Here is an 18181-nt window from a genome sequence, read left to right as displayed (position 1 = left end):
AAATTAATTAATTAATTTTAAAAAAAAAGAGAGAATGCTCAATCCAGGGATGGACGTTTGCCGCAGAGCTGAACATTTATATGGTAATAAAGTATTTCCCCACGGATTGCTTATTGGTCAAAAAGGGAAACAGTAACTGTACAATGGAGTAACCAGACAACACCCTGACCGGGTGATCAAGATGAATATAAACAATGAGGAGCAGGCAGACATCATGTGGCCTCCAGATGTGACCCTGTGAAGGACATGGCATTGCATATGTGGTATTCCAGCTGGAAATGCATAGCCTGAATCGAATCATGAGCAAACACCAGACAAACTAAAACTAAGGAACGGTCCGTAAAAGAACTGACCTGTACTTTTTAATAATGTCAGTGTCATGAAAGATAATGGAAAACTGATGAATGTTTCCCCATTAAAGGAGACTAAAGAGACAGCAACCAAATGCAATACATGATCCTGGACTGGAGGAAAGCAAGATGCTCTAAAGGGCATTATTGAGACATTTGACTAAACTGGTAGAGGTACTTCAGAGAGAGAAAGGACAAGACCTGATGACTAGTTTTGAATCTGTTTTCTCCTTTCTATTCCCAGAGTCACTGTCTTAGTTCAGTTTCTCAGCATTTCTCCCCTCAGCCTATTTCTAGAATCTTCCAAGTAATATCACAAAGTCCAATGTCTTTCCCTTCCAATCTGTCCTCCATATTGTCACCAGAGTGATTTTTTTTTAAAGCACAAATCTGATTATGCCAAATTCCCTGTCTTAGTCCATTTGGACTGCTATAACAAAAATGCCATAAACTTGATGGCTTTTAAGCAACAAACATTTATATCTCATCGTTCTAGAGGCTGGGAAGTCTAAGATCATAGCGCTGGCAGATTTGGTGTCTGGTAAGAGCTTGTTGTCTCATTAAGGGCTGCCTTTTCCCTGTAACCCTACATGGAGGAAGGGGCAAGAGTGCTTTCTTGGCTTCTTTTATAATGGCGATAATCCCATTTATGAGGACTCAAACTACATGGCCTAATCATCTCCCAAAGTCTCCACCTCCTAATACTATCCTGTTGGGGGTTGGGATTTCAACACATGGATTTGGAGAGGGCACAGTGATTCAATCCATAGCACTCTTAATTACAAATCGTCTGTGCGGGACTTCCCTGGTGGCGCAGTGGTTAAGAATCCGCCTGCCAATGCAGGGGACACGGGTTCGAGCCCGGGTCTGGGAAGATCCCACATGCTGCGGAGCAACTAAGCCTGCACGCCACACCTACTGAGCCTGCGCTCTAGAGCCCGCGAGCCACAGCTACTGAGCCCACACGCCACAACTACTGAAGCCCATGTGCCTAGAGCCTGTGCTCTGCAACAAGAGAAGCCACTGCAATGAGCAGCCTGTGCACCTCAATTAAGAGCAGCCCCCGCTCACCACAACTGGAGAAAGCCTGCGAGCAGCAACGAAGACCCAACGCAGCCAAAAATAAATTAATTAATTAAAAAAAATCATCTGTGGTCTAATCCTAGCCATTTAAGATCCTTCTCTACATGGATTTAGAGTTCCTTATGGGGCATTTCCCTCCTGCACTCCCATCTCAAATGGTTCCAGTTCTTGAATGTTCCCTTCACCTTTTGTAGTCATGACACAATGCCCAGGATGACATAATGAGGACAAGAAGGGGATGTAGCAAGCCAGTAAGATAGGGAGTTATTTTAAAGCTTTTACCTAATTTGAAATATAGGCTGGACTACCATGTGAAATGACTCCATTAAAAATTTTTAAAGGAATTAATTTTTCAGAGAAATAAGTAAGTGTCTACTGTTTATGCTAACTCAAAGGAAAGGGCAAATGAAGATGGGCTAGTTGGCTGACTTCCACCCTAAAATTTCCTGTGAGCCTGTTAAATGTGGCCAGCCAAGGATCTCATTATCTTAGTCAGAATTATTCTATCAACAGCCCTTTTTCTCTGTCACAGCTGGTGCTGAGAGCCGTATATCATAAAACTCCTGTACTCCCAAAGTTTAGAAGCTTTGCTGAAACGAAAATATATCACTGTTGTTGAATCAAGTGACCTTTGGAGTTCCCAAAAGAATTGTCCTTTATAATTTATAGTTATATAGTGAAAACTCATGATTTTTCTTACCCATGTGGCTTTTCTTCCATTTCCCATCTGTTTACTCCCTATAATTTTTCCAAAATATTATTCCATCAATCTGTTCAATAAAAAAAGTTTGCTTATCTCATTTGCTCTCAGGAATAAGAAAGCATCGCCGGGATTGCATTTAGTGATGAGTTGATATAATTCTTTTTCTCTGGACTTATCAAATAAGATTACCAGCAAACAAATACCCATCTAGAATTCAACACAGAAGATCCAGCTATTATATATTAATATCTATTCCATAGATCTATATCTATACCCAAGCTCACATTCTAAGGCATTAGTTTTAACCGTTGTCAAGCATTCCCTTAAAAGTCAAGTCTGTATTAATATAATGAACAATGAGAGAGGACTGGGAGTATAATTGTGAATTGCTTGAGTGAAGATTATTCATTCTGCACCATGTATTCTGTCAAGTGGAATTTTAACTTGTGACCAAACACCATGTTCATTTCCATAAAGGAGAGGTGGTCTACAGAGCTCCTGATAGCTTTGTATTTCAAAGGTATGCTGCTACATCATTTTATACCTAATCTATGAATTTGGCATGTCTATTTCTAGTTTGCTCTGTGAATTTTAAAAGTTACTTACCTTGTATTCTTGGAGTAAGTGAAGTAATACATTATTTGTGACAGCAACAATTTCTAAGCTATGGATCCATTTAATATAAGTTAGTATACTTAGACTCTAAAGTCATCCAAGATTTACAATTAGATTCCAGGAAATTGTTGGAGAAAATCTGAGTTACTCTGCTGATTCGTCAATGTTCATGTAAGTTTCCACAGCATTGCCAAAAATCTTACATGTTTAACACTCTTAAATACAATAGATTAGTGATCACTCTTTTAAAAGAGCAGATAATAACTTCTTTACCCATCTCACAGGCTTGTGAGAATCTTATGAAAAAAAATAAAGTGTTATTCTACTATTAATTACTATTATTAAAAATAACAGTTTCTTAAGTTGCAGATATGATCAGAGAAACATAACTCTTGAGAAATCACCTAATATTATTTTCTGATAAAAAGTAGACAGAGGAAGAGTAAGGTCCACAGCCTGGTCTCATTATTTATTGCCTGTGAAATCAACAGAGCTTGGAAACCTGTCTTGGGGTGAGCCTTCTAGGGCCTGGACATGACCTGGATAATGCCTCCCCCTTTGCCTATTGAAAATATCTATGGTAGTATCTTTTACCAAAACCTTATTTTTCCCATTCTCTAAAACAGTCAACAACCACGACACACTCAGCGTGGAGTGGGGTAGAGCTCTATGTCCAGGAAGGCTGGCATTCATTCTGATTGATCAGAACCTGTCTTAGACACCCTATGAGGTAGAAGCAATTTATTATTACCATCATTATCATCATCACCGTCATCATCCCTATTTGAAAATTAGGGAATTGAGAGGTTAAATAACATTCCCAAGGTCATATAGCTAATAAGTGCTAGAGCCAGTATTTGTATTCAGACAGTCTGTCTCCAGGATCTGTGCTCTTAACCTTGACACTACTGACAAGTAGCTGAGTGCAAGGGCCTGTGGAAAAGAGTCATATCCAGGATGTGCAGGGGAATCAGATGCGTGGAGAGGGTACAAAGAGGAGACGGCAGAATCCCAGAGGTAACTCTGTCTGCCCTACCCCTAGGAAAGGTCTGGATGGAATATCTGTAACTAAATATTATACATTCAAGGAGTGTTTGAACTGGATGGGAACTTGAGAAAACAGATGGATGCCTTCCTTTTACAGATGAAGAAAATGCAGTACCAGAGAGTTTGCATGAGGTACCTAGGGAGACATAGCTCATTGATTCAATTAATCATTCATTTAGTCAAATACCGTGCTAGGTGCCCAAGAAATAAAGATAGCAGGTCATGTTGCCTGCCTTTGAGAAAGTTATATTTTAGTCAGAAAACCATGTATGGTAAACCAAAATTATGAAACAGCAAAAAATACTCTAAAAGAGACTGCGTATAGTGTATAAGAACCCAGAGACTTTCCCTGGGGGTGTCCTTGAAGGCTTCCCAGAGGAAGTAGCACTTGAACTGAGTCTTGAAAGATGAATAGGAGTTTCCCAGATGGAGAATGAAAAGAAGGTCATTTCATGCAGTCCAGGTGATTGGTGGTTAAGTGCAAACTGAAACTCCCATATCCTCACTCAGTCCAGCCCTCATCCTTCCATACCACCAGGGAAAGAAATCCCCAGTCTTGGGAAGCATTCCTGACAGGACTGTTATATAGATCACAGGAGAATACAAGCCAGGAAAATACACAAAATCGGTGGTAACTGTGAAAATTTTAAATCATTTCTTCTCTCCTCCTAATCCAAGGGTTTCACATCTCTTACTGCTGACTTCATTATACCTTGCAGCTATATGTAAATTACATGTAGAGGCTATTTTAATGTATCTGCTTTCTCCCTATTTCAAAATGGCAGAGATTATTTACTATACAACTTTCTCAAATTACTCTTAGGATTTTTTGCTTAAAGAATTCATGAGGAAAATTGTTTTATTACTATTGCTATGCTTCACATATGATGGTGAGAGTAACCACTAGTTTTCAATTCCAATCTCTGTTTGGCAAACCATTTACTCACACTTCCGTCTAAGAATGATCATATATCTTGTTTTCTTCTTAGGATCCTAATTCTCTTACAAGAGTAAGACTAGCCCTGGCTTTCAGGATTCAGTCTTCCTGATCTTGAATATTTGCAAAAATTTATGTAAAATTCATAGACTTTGTTATTTTTTAATTAAATGACATTTTTTTCTTCCAAGTTTTTTTTCCTTCAAATTAAAATAGTAACTACATTGGTTAACTGTGCTCAGATTATATGTGTTAAGGTTAGGTGCTGAACAAGGGCTCCTGGAAAGAGGGGCAATTGGGAGTAAAGTCCAGCTTGAGCCTTGTCAGGCTCAAGAAATGAAGATGTTTCCTGACTGGCACATAGGTGCCTATTGGGCTAGCAGACTTTTTGGTTATTCAAACATAGATTTGGTCTTCTGGGAGAAATTAGGACTTAGAATCCCCAGTTCAACTTTGCCGTTTTAGAAAGATTATCACTCATGGTTGAGTTCTAATTACACCATTAGATTAGCTTTGACTTCATGATAGACGAGGACTTGAATTCAGTCTGACTCTAGAACCCTTGCTTATATCCATCAAGATGTATTGATGCCGCTGTGCAACTCTGCCTCTAATAAAAATAGTGTCAAGTCACCTCATAGCATTGGTGCCTGAAGTTCCTGTGCCTGCAGGCTGTCAACCCCCAATACCCTCTCACCCCAAGGCCCCACCATGTAAAGAACCCTCCTTCCCTGGCTATTTTGGGCAATTTGCTAAGGTAGGGGAAGAGGCATGGAAGTGCTCACACACTTGTTGGTTGGCAGCGTCAAGCCTTTTCCTTCTCTTCTGTTCCTGTTCCCTTCATCAACGCTTACTGTCTGGGAAGGTGCTTGAAGGGGCCTCATTATTGCCACAGGCAATGGTGTCCTTCCAAAGAGGGTTATAATAAGCAGCAAATACTTATATAGCACTCACCATGTTCCAGGTACTCTTCTAAGGGCTTGACACATAAAACTCCTTTGATCCTTTAAACAGCCCTGTGAAGCAGATACTATATTATCCCTCCATTTTATAGATGAGAAAACTAAGACACAGAAAGATTAAGTAACTTTCCCAATAAGGTAATAATGAAGCTAGTCTGACAGCAGTGCCCATCGTCTTAAGCCCACTGCTTGTACTAATGTCTCAAGACACACTCCTGATGCTTCTAACAGTTGAGGTAAAAGAAAGGCTCTGGGTTCCTTTCAGGAGTGATAAGAAGGGCCTGCTCCCAACTGGGGCTACACTCAGTCCTCTCAACTCTAGGGCATCATATGTGCTCAGATTCTCTCAAGCCCTTTAGTGCGAACAGCTCCTTGGTTTTCTCGAGTAAATGCCTCCTAAAGAATATTCATGTTTTCATAAGCACAGGCAATGGTTTACCTGCACTTAAGGGTCAGTTTCCTACAGAGAAAACTTTTTTTTTTTTAATTGGGGTATAGTTATTTTACAATGATGAGTTAGTTTCTACTGTACAGTGAAGTGATTCAGTCATATGTATACACATATCCCCTCTTTTTTGGATTTCCTTCCCATTTAGGTCACCACAGAGCACTAAGCAGAGTTCCCTGTGCTATACAGCAAGTTCTCATCAGTTATCTATTTTATACATATTAGTGTATATATGTCAATCCCAATCTCCCAATCCATCCCACTCCCCCTGTCCCCGCTTGGTGTCCATATGTTTGTTCTCTATGTCTGTCTCTATTTCTACCTTGCAAACAGGTTCATCTGTACCATTTTTCTAGATTCCACACATATGCGTTAATATACTATATTTGTTTTTCTCTTTCTGACTTACTTCACTTTGTATGACTGTCTCTAGGTCCATCCACATCTCTATAAATGACCTAATTTTGTTCCTTTTTGCGGCTGAGTAATATTCCTTTGTATATGTACCACATCTTCTTTATCCATTCGTCTGCCAATGCACATGTAGGTTACTTCCATGCATGACCTGGCTATTGTAAATAGTGCTGCAACGAATATTGGGTGCATGTGTCTTTTTGAATTACGGTTTTCTCTGGGTATATGCCCAGTAGTGGGATTTCTGGGTCATACGGTAGCTCTATCTTTAGTTTTTTAAAGAACCTCCATATGTTCTCCATAGTGGCTGTATCAATTTACACTCCCACCAACAGTGCAAGAGGGTTCCCTTTTCTCCACACCCTCTCCAGCATTTATTGTTTGTAGATTTCTTGGTGATGGCCATTCTGACCAGTGTGAGGTGATTCCTCATTGGAGTTTTGATTTGCATTTCTCTAATAATTGGTGATGTTGAGCAGCTTTTCATGTGTCTCTTGGTCACTACAGAGAAAACTTGGAAGCAGCCACAAGTCTGTAACGACACAGCTTCCTACTGCACACAAGTTATTTTATGCTTGTTTATTCATATTTTTCCCCCCAGCAAATATTTAGTGAGCAGCTGCTCTGTATTCACTGATATGGTGATAAGTCAAACAGTCCAGATTCTTGTCTTTACCAAAGTCATGTGTTTTAAACAGCAGTTTAGCTCCTTGGAGTCAGGTCTCAACCATTTCCATGTGAGAAGAGTTTCTACACTCCACATTTGAGTAATTAAATGGCCCCATGGCCGGTTTCATGTGGCTGCACCCTGTGCAATTCCACAGGGGCCCATGCTTAGAAGGGGTGTTTGTTTTAATGCTCTGCTGTCACCATTTTGGAATTTTTACAAATTTATGAACAAGGGTCTTACATTTTCACCTTGCACTGGGCCCTACACATTATGTATCTGATCCTGACTGGCCCTTATAGATGTCCTTGCTCATAAGACTGAAAACTGCTTGCAGTCTTGAAATGGCTATTTTTCCATTCACACTTCAGAAATCTCTGGGTCAAGTTCCTAATCAAAAATCAGACTCAATGTCCCAAGATGATGGCCATTGGGTTCCTTCCCCATCTCACTCCAAGAATCATTGTGCCTTTGTTGTACATCACTTGGCTCCTGTAACTCTGAAAACAAAGATCGGTTGAAGACTTGAACTTGCACTGGGGTACTGACTAACAAGAAAATAAGGTTAAACTTAAGGAATCGCACCTCACCCCAAACCATGGACTTGATCTCCTTCTGGCTCCCCACTTGCAATCCATTTACTTTTTCTTCCTCCCATGTCTTAGATAGTGATGAGAGGAGTGAGCTGTTTGCCTTTGGATACCACATGGGGCCAAGGGGATGTGGCAGAACTGGAAATAGGAAGCCCTGTTGACCCTGCTTTGGGCTAGACTGTGATGTAGGCACTTGGACTCTAGAGTCTTCCATGACCCTTATTCCCCCTCAGTGTCCATGATCCATTTGCTCTTTTCCCTTTTCTTAAAACTTGCCCTGTGGGAAAGTGGAAAAGAGATACAATCAACTACTTTTTATCAAAATGCAAATGACTGATAAGACTTAATATGTATCTCTTCTCATGATATTTCAATTTTAACTTAGTGCCAAACCCATTTGATTACACTCAAGGCTGAAGAGCTGATAGGAGAATTCGAGTTCAGTCAGGAGGGCCTTGGGGCTGTGTGGGGAAGAATGCAGAGGAGATGAGAGAGGAAGAGGGGAGAAATCTTTCCCCCGATCCTGACTCTCATTCAGGAGGAGTCCTGCAAGATCATTCCTGCCTCGAATAAAATGGAATTGCCCTGTGCTTTCGAATACGGAGGCTGTAGGCCAAGCAGAAAAGGTAAACTGAAAACCAGGTCATAGACCTCAAAGCCCAAAGAAATAAGTAAAAGTTTCCAATGGTAACTGGGGCATAAACACCTTTGTGAATTAGAATGGAAGGAGATTCGTCCTGCTGGTGCCCCAGTTAACACACTTGTAATTGTCTGTTCCGACTCAGACTGTTCTCAAAGTGGAAGCAAGTCTATCCACAGACATTTCTTTTTCCTGATTGTCCGTCTTCCTTACCTATGAGCCTCCTTTGTTGCTGGCAGATAAATTATGTCTCGGTGTTGCTGTTGATCTTTTGGCAGCTATGCCTGTAGTTTAAATAAAAAACTAGCACAAAGGAGTTGACTATGATGGACCAATAGTCTACGAATAGACATTAGAGAGACAGGGCTCTTCAGTTAATTCAACAGAGCCAGCTTGCTGGAGAAAGCTCCTGGGAGCAAATGAATTGGATTATCGTGACATTTTTTGCCACGATTTTGTTGTGTAAGTTTAGGCAAAGTGCAACTGTAATGAGAGACTCTAAAAATGTCATGGGGCAAATGTCATGGGGCTGAATTTATTCACCGAGCTTGGAGAGCTCCTCTGGGGGAAGAGGGCAAGCAGCTGGAGGGAGAGAGGGAAGCAGTAGATGGTGGAATATTAGAGTTGATTTGAGGGCCAAACTTCCTCCTTCAAGAGGAGTAAAGCAGGGTGCACAGGACCAAATAGCATGGCTGTGAGAAGAAGCCTCACCCCAGTTCAGGCCGAGTGGTAAGGGGAGGCCTGGACTTCTCATGAAGAATGGTGTGGCTTCCTAAGGGACAGGTGTCGGGGATGGGTGTCAGGGATGTGCGGCACAGAGATGGATTGCCTCATCTAATTGGACACATTGTTTAGTAATCAAACGAGGTCAAAAGTTAGATGTTTTACCTTTTAGGGTTATAAAAGAGAGGCAAATGTGAAAAGATGGATAGCATCAGAAGACAGACTCAAAACGACCCTTTCAAACCCTCACATATTCTTTGGGGGCATCTGAGGTTCTAGTTCCTGAATGGAACTACAGGCATGTTCCTTCTCTCTGGGGCAGAAGGCAGGGGTTTGATGGCAACAGGGACACCTAGAAGGTGTTCCAGGAATGCAGCAGAGCAAACGGACAGGCTGGATACGGAAGAAAAAAAAAGAAATGCTTCACCGGGGTCGGCATGTTCACTAGGCAGGGTCATTGGGGTGGGCATGAATTGTAGGGGGGATACTGGTTCCCTAGACACCTAGGAGTAAAATAGACCCCATCTGTAAGACCTTGACGTCTGGAGCCCCACTTTGAAGCAGGGGGTCCATTTGGGTCAGGCAGAAGTTTACAAAGTTGGAAAACCCATGCCATGAATATTTTGTGGGAAACTGTATCATCCCCAATCCGTTGATCCGAAAACCACCTATTATATCATCTTTTACTCTTTTTACTCCCAATCAGAATAATAAATTCAAATCTTCCTCCTAAGATAATGTATAAAAAATGCTTAGCAGATATTGGTTACTTAGAAAAATTTTTCAGAAATTCAAAAGCCAGTATGTAATTAAACCACAAATCAAAACTTGCACTCCCCCCTCTTGTCAATAAGGAAAGCCCACTGGGGAGGAGAGAGAGATGCAGAACTCTGACGGCAGTTCTTCAGTAGTTGTGGCGCACGGGCTTAGTTGCTCCGCAGCATGTGGCATCTTCCCGGCCCAGGGCTTGAACCTGTGTCCCCTGCATTAGCAGGCAGATTCTCAACCACTGCGCCACCAGGGAAGCCCAGCCCCCAAAGCACCCTCTTACACAGTCCCTATTTCATGCTCCCAAGAAGCCTCTGAAAGCAGGTACCAGCATTTCCGTCTTACAGATAAGGACGCTAAACCTCCAAAAACTTGTGGCTTGCCCAGAATGTCACAGCTGATTTGTGGCAGCCCTGGGACTCAAATCCTGTCTCCTTGTCCCTGTATTTTAAGACATCACTTTAATTCCCAGATAATGAGCAGTATTTTAAACAACAAACTAGGATTCTGGACCTCAGCGTTCCTGTTTTTGGCCAAAGTTGAATGGGATATGTGGTTACTTATTGGGCATAAATATTCCATGTTTGTTTTGGTGAGGAGGATGGGGGAGGGAGGAGGATGTGTCAAAAGTCGGCTGGAGCGGCACGGCTCAGAAATGTGAGACAAAGGGCATTGACTTTCTCTTACTGTGAAGTGTAGCTAGAATAGCTGCTGCTGGCAGCAGCAGTCTCTTAGTAGGTTAACTAGAATTTATTGAGTATCAGTTGTATGCCAGAGTCCAGAGTGCTACAAAGATCCAGCAAGCCCCCATCTAGCAACAGGACGGAGAGTGAGACAGAGTTATCCTATAAATATACACATGCACTAGTTAGTTGCAAAATTGCTTAGAAGAAATGTCACTAAAAGGTTGTTTTCGCAATGTTTGGCACATAGTTTTTGTTCTAAACGAGTGGATGTTGGTTGAACAAAATTATCAAATGAATGAATGAGAAAGATAATGAAAAATTCCTGAAATTAAGTGAGTTCAGTGGTGAGTTGAAGAAGAAAAAGCATAGAAGGTGTATGTGTGTATGTGTTGCAGGTGGTGATGGGGAGGTTGAGTTTAGTAGAAAGAAGACAATTTCTCCAGGGATCTGGGCAGCTTGGACAGAGACTCAGCGCTGGTGGAGTATAGAACAGATGTCGGAAGGCATCAGAAAGGCATCTTGGTGGAGATGAAGCCTGGGGTTTTGGATAAGAGAGACATGGAAGAAAGCAATGGAAGAAGCTCAATCAGTAAGTAGCTAGTTGCCACATTTTCTTCTTTTCCACATCTCTGAGGGAAGCTCACAGGCATACTGCTCACATTTGTAATGGGGATTCTAATACAGGCATACGTCCAAGCCAACTAGCCTGCTCTCCTGATGCAGTTTTTACTCCACCCCCCTGTCCTCGTATCCTGTGAAACCTTGGCACAGGGTGAGAGGGATAATATGCCTTTGTATGCAGGAAACTTTTAGGGTAAACAGAACCATCAGTTTCTGAAAAGACTATACTTCGTGCAGCCTGTAAGGCACAGAACATTAGGTTTGTGAATGTTAGTTAGTCAAGCAGGACCCTTGAGCTTAATTTTAAAACAAAAGATCAAAGAAATGTCACCTTTATTATGAAGCATGAACTGTTACTACCTTATCCTTTTGTGTTCTGGTTAACAGATGTATGCCTTTTATTTTGTGAAGACAAAAAACAAATTCTATTGAAATCTTCCCTCATTTCTCATATAGACTTCAATTTTCCCCACCAAAATAACTTAACAGAAATAGAAACGAAAGAAAAAGGTATTTTTTTTACGTGACACAGAAATTCTAATGGCAGTTATACATCAAAGTGGTTATTGGAGATATTTATATTTTATCTTGATGTCAAACCACTTTGTTTAGACTACTAAAGAAAATGTTTATGGGATGTGTAATATATGGTCTTCTCTAATTGCATCATTTTTCTTCCTGATAAAAATTTAAATGGGCATATGGCAGAATAACAAATGTCTATTAGACTTGGGAGGAAGGAGTTTTTGTCTATGATGACTTGCTCTACTTTATAACCTTTCATATTTTATCAAACCAGGTTTGACTGTAGGCTGATTCTTCTTGATTATATTATTTAGTTCTGCCAAAATATACAGCTATTTAGAGTGCAATAACAAGTTCCTCTTGTACCATAGTTCTTTGCTAGAATATCTAGTAGTATTTGAATTGGGTTCCAAATAATTGTGTTCTAGTAAGGGACTCCATACATTCAAGGAAGCAGTATGGCATAGCACAGTGCTTAAGAACATAAGCAGTGAATTGGTTAAGAAATAGAACTGTGAATTTAGATGGCCTGAGTTCAGATTCCAATTCTGCCATTTATTATTGTGTGACCTTAGGCAAGCCACAGTTTCTCTGTCTGTGGGGTGCTTATCTTATAGGGTTATTGTAAGGAGTAGATGAGTATTTCTAAGAAAATACTTAGAAAAATTCTGGTCCTTAATAAGCACTCAGTACATATAAACTGTTATGGAAAAGCCTTGTTTTACTTAAATGTGGAAGATCTACCACTTATCAGTCTCTGAACTTTTTTTAGTAACATCTTTATTGAGATATAATTCAACACCATAACTCATGTACCGTAAAATTCACCCTTTTTCTAATTTGGTGATGTACCTGCAGGAAACTCTATTCATCATTGTCTTTACATATTTGGGCAGCTTTAGGCATAACTTTGTCTTCAGGGAAGGAGGCAGTAATCTCAGTGGTATTATGAAGAAGCATCCCTGTTGGCTGAGAAAAGGATAATGCTTTGCTGATTTTAAAATGCTTTATAAGAATTTTTCCCCTCTGGTTTTATGTTATGGGTATTTTACATTTCAAAATTTAATACGTGGGTACTATGGAATGCTATGGTATAGTGCATATGATTAGTACAGTTGCTGGGAGGATATAATTGAAATTAAGCAATGGGGAATTTTTCCTGAATTGTTCAAAAATAAATAGCCAGTTTGTAAAAATAACCTGATTTTTTTCCAATAAATTTCTTGCCTCTAAATTAGGGGTTAGCCTACAGAGAGACTTACCTTTCCATGTCCACGTAAACTGTCTCCTGAGCATTTCAAACATTTAAACTTTAGAATTTATCCATTTGGAGTATTTCAAATGTCAATCACCTTTTTGATGGTTCAGGAGAAAAATGCTGATGCTGTCTTTTTTTTTTTTTTTTGGTGAAAAAAAGAAAATTCAAAATTTATTCTCCAACAGACAGACAGCATCAGCAGGTAAAAACTACAGGGGTTTCTCTGTAGATAATACATTCACAAGGCATTATTAGCTTAACAAGTGAGAAAGCCTCCGGTGTATTTTCTGTAACAATATCCACTTCACAGCGTAAACAGGTCCTATTACTGTGTTCACTTACAATTCCGGAAGGAAAGGCACAACTTGGCAAAACAAAAACAAATTTTTTTGGATCCTAAAATCAGGTGCAATTACCGAGAGACAGACTTGAGAACAGACACAATCCACTTTTCCACATAGAGGGGCAAAGACTTCACCCAGAAATGTGGGTCTTTCTTTCTCCTTCCTTGTTAAATCCTCAGAGTAAAGCTTCATTGTCTGCTTAATATCACATATAAAAAAGGGGGATTAAGAAAAAAATCACAACAACATCTTGAACTTCCAGCTGCTCCACGAATACATCAACTCTTAGGTTTAGGACAGGGCCTAGGAAAACTTCGGCGGTCATCAAATAAGAAAATAGAGACTATAGCTACAAAAATAACACATGAATGACGTAGATAAATTAAAGCTTTCACACCCAAGACTTGCCTGTTCCAACTTGGTAGCCTTCATGCAATACTCAGAAAAAAAAAAAATCTTCATAATTACTTGGCATAAGTCACAATCAAGGAACTTCTGGTACAAATTAGTATAAGAAGTTATTAGTATATAATAAGAAAACATGCCCTTCTGGTGAGCTTGTTTCTTCAAGAACGGATACCCAGCTCTTCAGAGTAGGCACTGGTGAACTAAATTAAGTCACCTGAGATTCCCTGCTCAGGTGCTCACCTCTCCTGGTTTTAGGAAGAAGAAGCGTATCTGGAAAGCATAGGGAGGACCTTGGCACTCTTGGGGCTCCAAATGAACTGCATTTAAATAAGCAGCAACACACATGTTGACTCTCTAAGGACTAAAATCCGTCCACTTGAGGGCATTCTACTTAAGGTTCCAAGGTTGAAAAAAAATTTGGAATTCTACAACCTTGGTTTAAAAAAAAAAAAAGTACATTCAAAAAAGAAGAGAAAAATGGATGTAGGGTTGGGAGAATACAAAACAGGTCCCTAAACAGACATCCATTTACCCGCATACATTCACCGCAGAAGTAAGTATACAGTACCCACCCACCCACTCCCCCAACCCCCAAACAGGCAAAACAGTTGTCTTCTCCACGGTGGCTCAACACCTTCCAACTTGAAATAGGTGACAGTCTTTGGAAACAGTTACTCTAGGTTGTAGAAAGGTTTTATGTATATAGTTTGTTGCAAGTAACAAAAGTACTCTGCAAGACACGCTTCTCTCCAAAATTAAAAAAAAAATACTAGTCTGTATTTGTTTTAGTATGATTTTTTTTTCTTTTTTGTTTGTTTGTTTTTGCAAAGCAGCATAGCAACATTGTGATTGTAGGATGTGCCTGAGGTTGCGGTCACAACTCAAAACATTATTTGCACGTCAGGAAGAAAACTGGAGGAGATGGGGGTCTTTAAGAAGAACAAACAAAAAAGGTACAGTTCTAGAGAGGTCACTGCACTGCTCCTTCGACGTGCGCTCTCCTGTAGCTTAGCTGGCGGCCATCTTGTTTTCCTCCAGGAAGTGAGGGAACTGGTGTTTGGGGACGCTGTCGGCAGCTCCCGGCTTCTCCATCTCGGCACTCATGGCCAACTGGGAGCCGTCCATCTTGGAGGTAGCGGTGTTATTCACCACAGAGCTGGCCCCCAGCGACACCAGGAGGGTGGGAATGCCACCACTCTGGATCATGGAGATTTCGTCGGTCTTCATGGCCAGGTCACCGTTGAGCATGGTGGTGTACTGGTTCCACACAACAGGGTCCACAGTCACTGAAGGGGCCAGGATTTCCTTGGGAAATATCTCGGGGACACTCTTTCCGTCCGTTCCTAATAGAGCCATGGTGTTCTCAATGGCCAGCTTCCTGCCACGGCGTGCCAAGCTATTGTTGGCCCCGTGAGTCATATAATGGACCTTCAAGTTGCCTTTGGTGGTAGAAGCTCGCCCACAAATGTTACACACGAAAGGCTTCTCCCTGGTGTGAGTCTGCTCGTGAATCTGAAGCGCGCTCGCAGGTGAGAAGTTCTTCCTGCACCTTGTGCAGCTGTGCTGCTTGGCCTGTCTTCGGGGCTGGACTGCTAACAAGGGTGTCATACCTGGGGACATGGTCGCAGGACCAACAAATGCACCAGGCACTTCAACTTTGACATAGGTTGGCTGGGCTCAGATAAATGTCGGTGGGCCACTGCTCTGACCTTCCATTTCAGTGCGGCCGTTCTCGGAGCTGTCCACTTTGCCACCAGAATCAGGAGACTCAGACTTGACACTCTCCACTTGGCTATTGGCTGGGGAGACTACCTGGAAGGACGTGGTCTCCAGGACATCTGGACTTCGGCTCGGCTACTCCTGGTCCCCCATCACTGAGGAGGAAGAGTCGTTGGTCAAGCCATCACTCTCCACTGAACCATTTTCTCGGTTGCTCTGTCGCTGCAGGACAAGACCAGCAAGACCCGCCTTCCCTGGGGCATCTAGGGAAGCCACCGAGGCCAGCCCTAGAGTAGGTGATGGCGAGCAGATGCTGGAAAGGGGCATGGGGACCTTCGAGGAGCTGCCAGGGGCCTCCTGGGAGCAGACTTCTTCTACATCGTCGCTCTCGACATCATCATGACAGACAATGCTTGTACTGACATTTTCACCAACCATCGTTGTCTCGGGACACATAAAGTCACAGGGATTCTCCGGCAGAGGCGTGTTGGGAATCTGACCGCCCATGTGCATCCGAATATGCTGCTGCAGCATGACCGCGTTGGTAAACTTCTTCTGGCGGATGGGGCACAAACGCTGCATCTTTATGGACGTGTTGGTCCGGTGCACCCCAAAGTGCGTCTTCAGGTTGCCTTTGGTGGAGAAGGCTGGACCACAGATCTTACACTGGAACGGACTCTCCCCGGTGTGGGTGCAGTAATGCATCATGAGGGAACTTTGGCAGCTTAAGACACGGTGGCATATGAGACATTCGTTGGGATCGGTGGTGGTCTTGTCGATGTTCTCCAACAGCTGCTGCAATTTCAGGGTCTCTGATCCTGGCTCAGGTGTCCCACTCCCTTGGAAGCCACCAACCCTCGGGGAATTATGGTTTAACCTCACCCCGGGTAGGATGGATCCATCCTCACTTTCAGGAGAAGGCCTGGGCTGCAGGTTGTTGGGCAACGGGCCACCATGAGGTCCTTGGGGTTAGTCCCCAAAGAGAGATTCTGAGGTGGCCCTACACTGGGCGTCCCCGTCGCAAAGATGGGCTCTCCTTAGAGAGATTCATCTCCGGAGACAGGGCCAGAGAGCGCGTAGGGAAGGCTACTGCCTGCCGTCATCTTGTCACGGAACTCAGCAAACAGCTGGGGGTTTGCCTTCACCTGGGGATGCTGACGAAAGTGCACCTTGAGGTTGCCCTTGGTGGTGAACCGGTGGCCGCAGGCAGACCACACAAAGGGTCTCTCTCCGGTGTGGGAGTGGAGGTGGATCTGCAAGGAGCTATCAGTCCCAAAAACCTTGCTACAGTGCTTACACTGTGCTTGTAGAGGACTTTGTCCTTGGGTTTGATGTGTACCGGGGAGACACTCGGTGGCTTCCTTTCCCTTTCTTGGACGGGTCTGATGCCACGGCGGAGAAGGGGCTCTGGAAGAGCACAGAGCCTGGGGCCTGAGGTAGCAACACCCCCGAGGGGCGCGACAGGACGTTGGGGAGCACCTGGGTCCCATCTGGCTTCAGGGAGAAGGGTGTCAGCGCCGGGGACGCGGAGCTGGCAGCGGAAGGGATGCTGGTGTGAGGTAGCTTGGCTGGTTTCAAGGTGTCCGGGGGGCAAAGCTGGGCTCCCCTCTTTCCGGCTGAGCAGAGCCACAGCCGCTGAAGCCCGCTGGGACACGTGGCCGCCCAGCGTCTTCAGGGAGTCGGCTCCGGCCACGCCGCTGGAGTGGAGGGCGTGGGAGGCCCACAGGTTCACCTGCACGCGGATCTGCTCCGCGAGCTGGATCTGCTGGAGCTGCAGACACAGGATCTGCCCGAGGACCCAGGGGATGCTGCTGGCGCCGGGCAGCGGGGCTGGGGGCGCGTCCGCGCTCCGCCGCCTCACGGCCGCCTTGGTGCCCCGTAGTGCTTGACGCGTGACGTTGGTGTTGGCCACTTTGCCTTTGGGTAAATAGCTTATGTCCTGAGGTGTGGGTGGCAGGGTGGCCTCCGTCTGGAAGTACACGACGGACTCTGCCCCCGGCTTCTCCTTCATGTCCCCTGAGCTGCCACCGTCCTCTCTGTGACAGTCCTTCCTGCTGGGGCTGCGTGGCTGGTGGCTCAGCACAGCCCCGGAGAAATCTTCTGAAGGCACCGGGCCCTCGCTGTCGTTCATGATGAGGACAGGTGGATTTTTAGTGCAATTTTTCTTATGGTCTAAGAACTCTGAGAAACTGAAGAACTCGGCCCAGCGTTTCCCACAGATGTGAGTCTCCTCCCCCCGAGGCCTCTTTATCCCTGCTCGGTCCACAGTCACGTCATCGCCACCCCCTGGGGGGTTCATTGGAGCACCCGGCTTCCCCGCCGCCGGCGCCGCTGGGGCCGCGTCTGCACGCTCCGGGGCCCCCTGCTGCGGCCGCTGCTCGCCCCGGTCCTCCTCCCAGGTGACGTGTTGCGGTTTCGCCTGCTCGGCGCCTCGACGTGGTGCGAGCATCGGGGCTCCTGGAGAGCTGCGGTGATTTGCCCACTCCGCCACAAATTCCTGGAGTTGGGAAATTCACCCCCCTTCGGCAGGAACGCGCATGTCCCAGTAAATTCCTGATGCTGTCTTTAAGTTCTTAATTTGTGTGGTAGGTAGAATAATGTCTCCTCAAATATGTCCGCATCCTAATCCCTAGAACCACTGAACATGGCACATTACATGGCAAAGGCGAA

General features: G+C 43.7%; 1 protein-coding gene across 1 annotated transcript; it reads right to left on the bottom strand.

Moving 5' to 3' along the window:
• Positions 1-14781: 14781 nt before the first annotated feature.
• On the bottom strand, positions 14782-17960 carry LOC102984450 (sal-like protein 4). Its single transcript, XM_055091103.1, is given in 5 exon segments — positions 14782-16467; positions 16470-16811; positions 16814-16870; positions 16873-17101; positions 17103-17960. Coding segments are annotated over 5 exon segments (3153 nt in total). The 3' UTR covers positions 14782-14800.
• Positions 17961-18181: the final 221 nt, after the last annotated feature.

Source organism: Physeter macrocephalus, chromosome 15 (assembly GCF_002837175.3).
Source record: "Physeter macrocephalus isolate SW-GA chromosome 15, ASM283717v5, whole genome shotgun sequence".
NCBI classification, from domain to species: Eukaryota; Metazoa; Chordata; class Mammalia; order Artiodactyla; family Physeteridae; genus Physeter; species Physeter macrocephalus.
The sequence above is the reverse complement of the archived record's forward strand: the minus strand, read 5'-3'. Positions and strand labels throughout refer to the sequence as shown.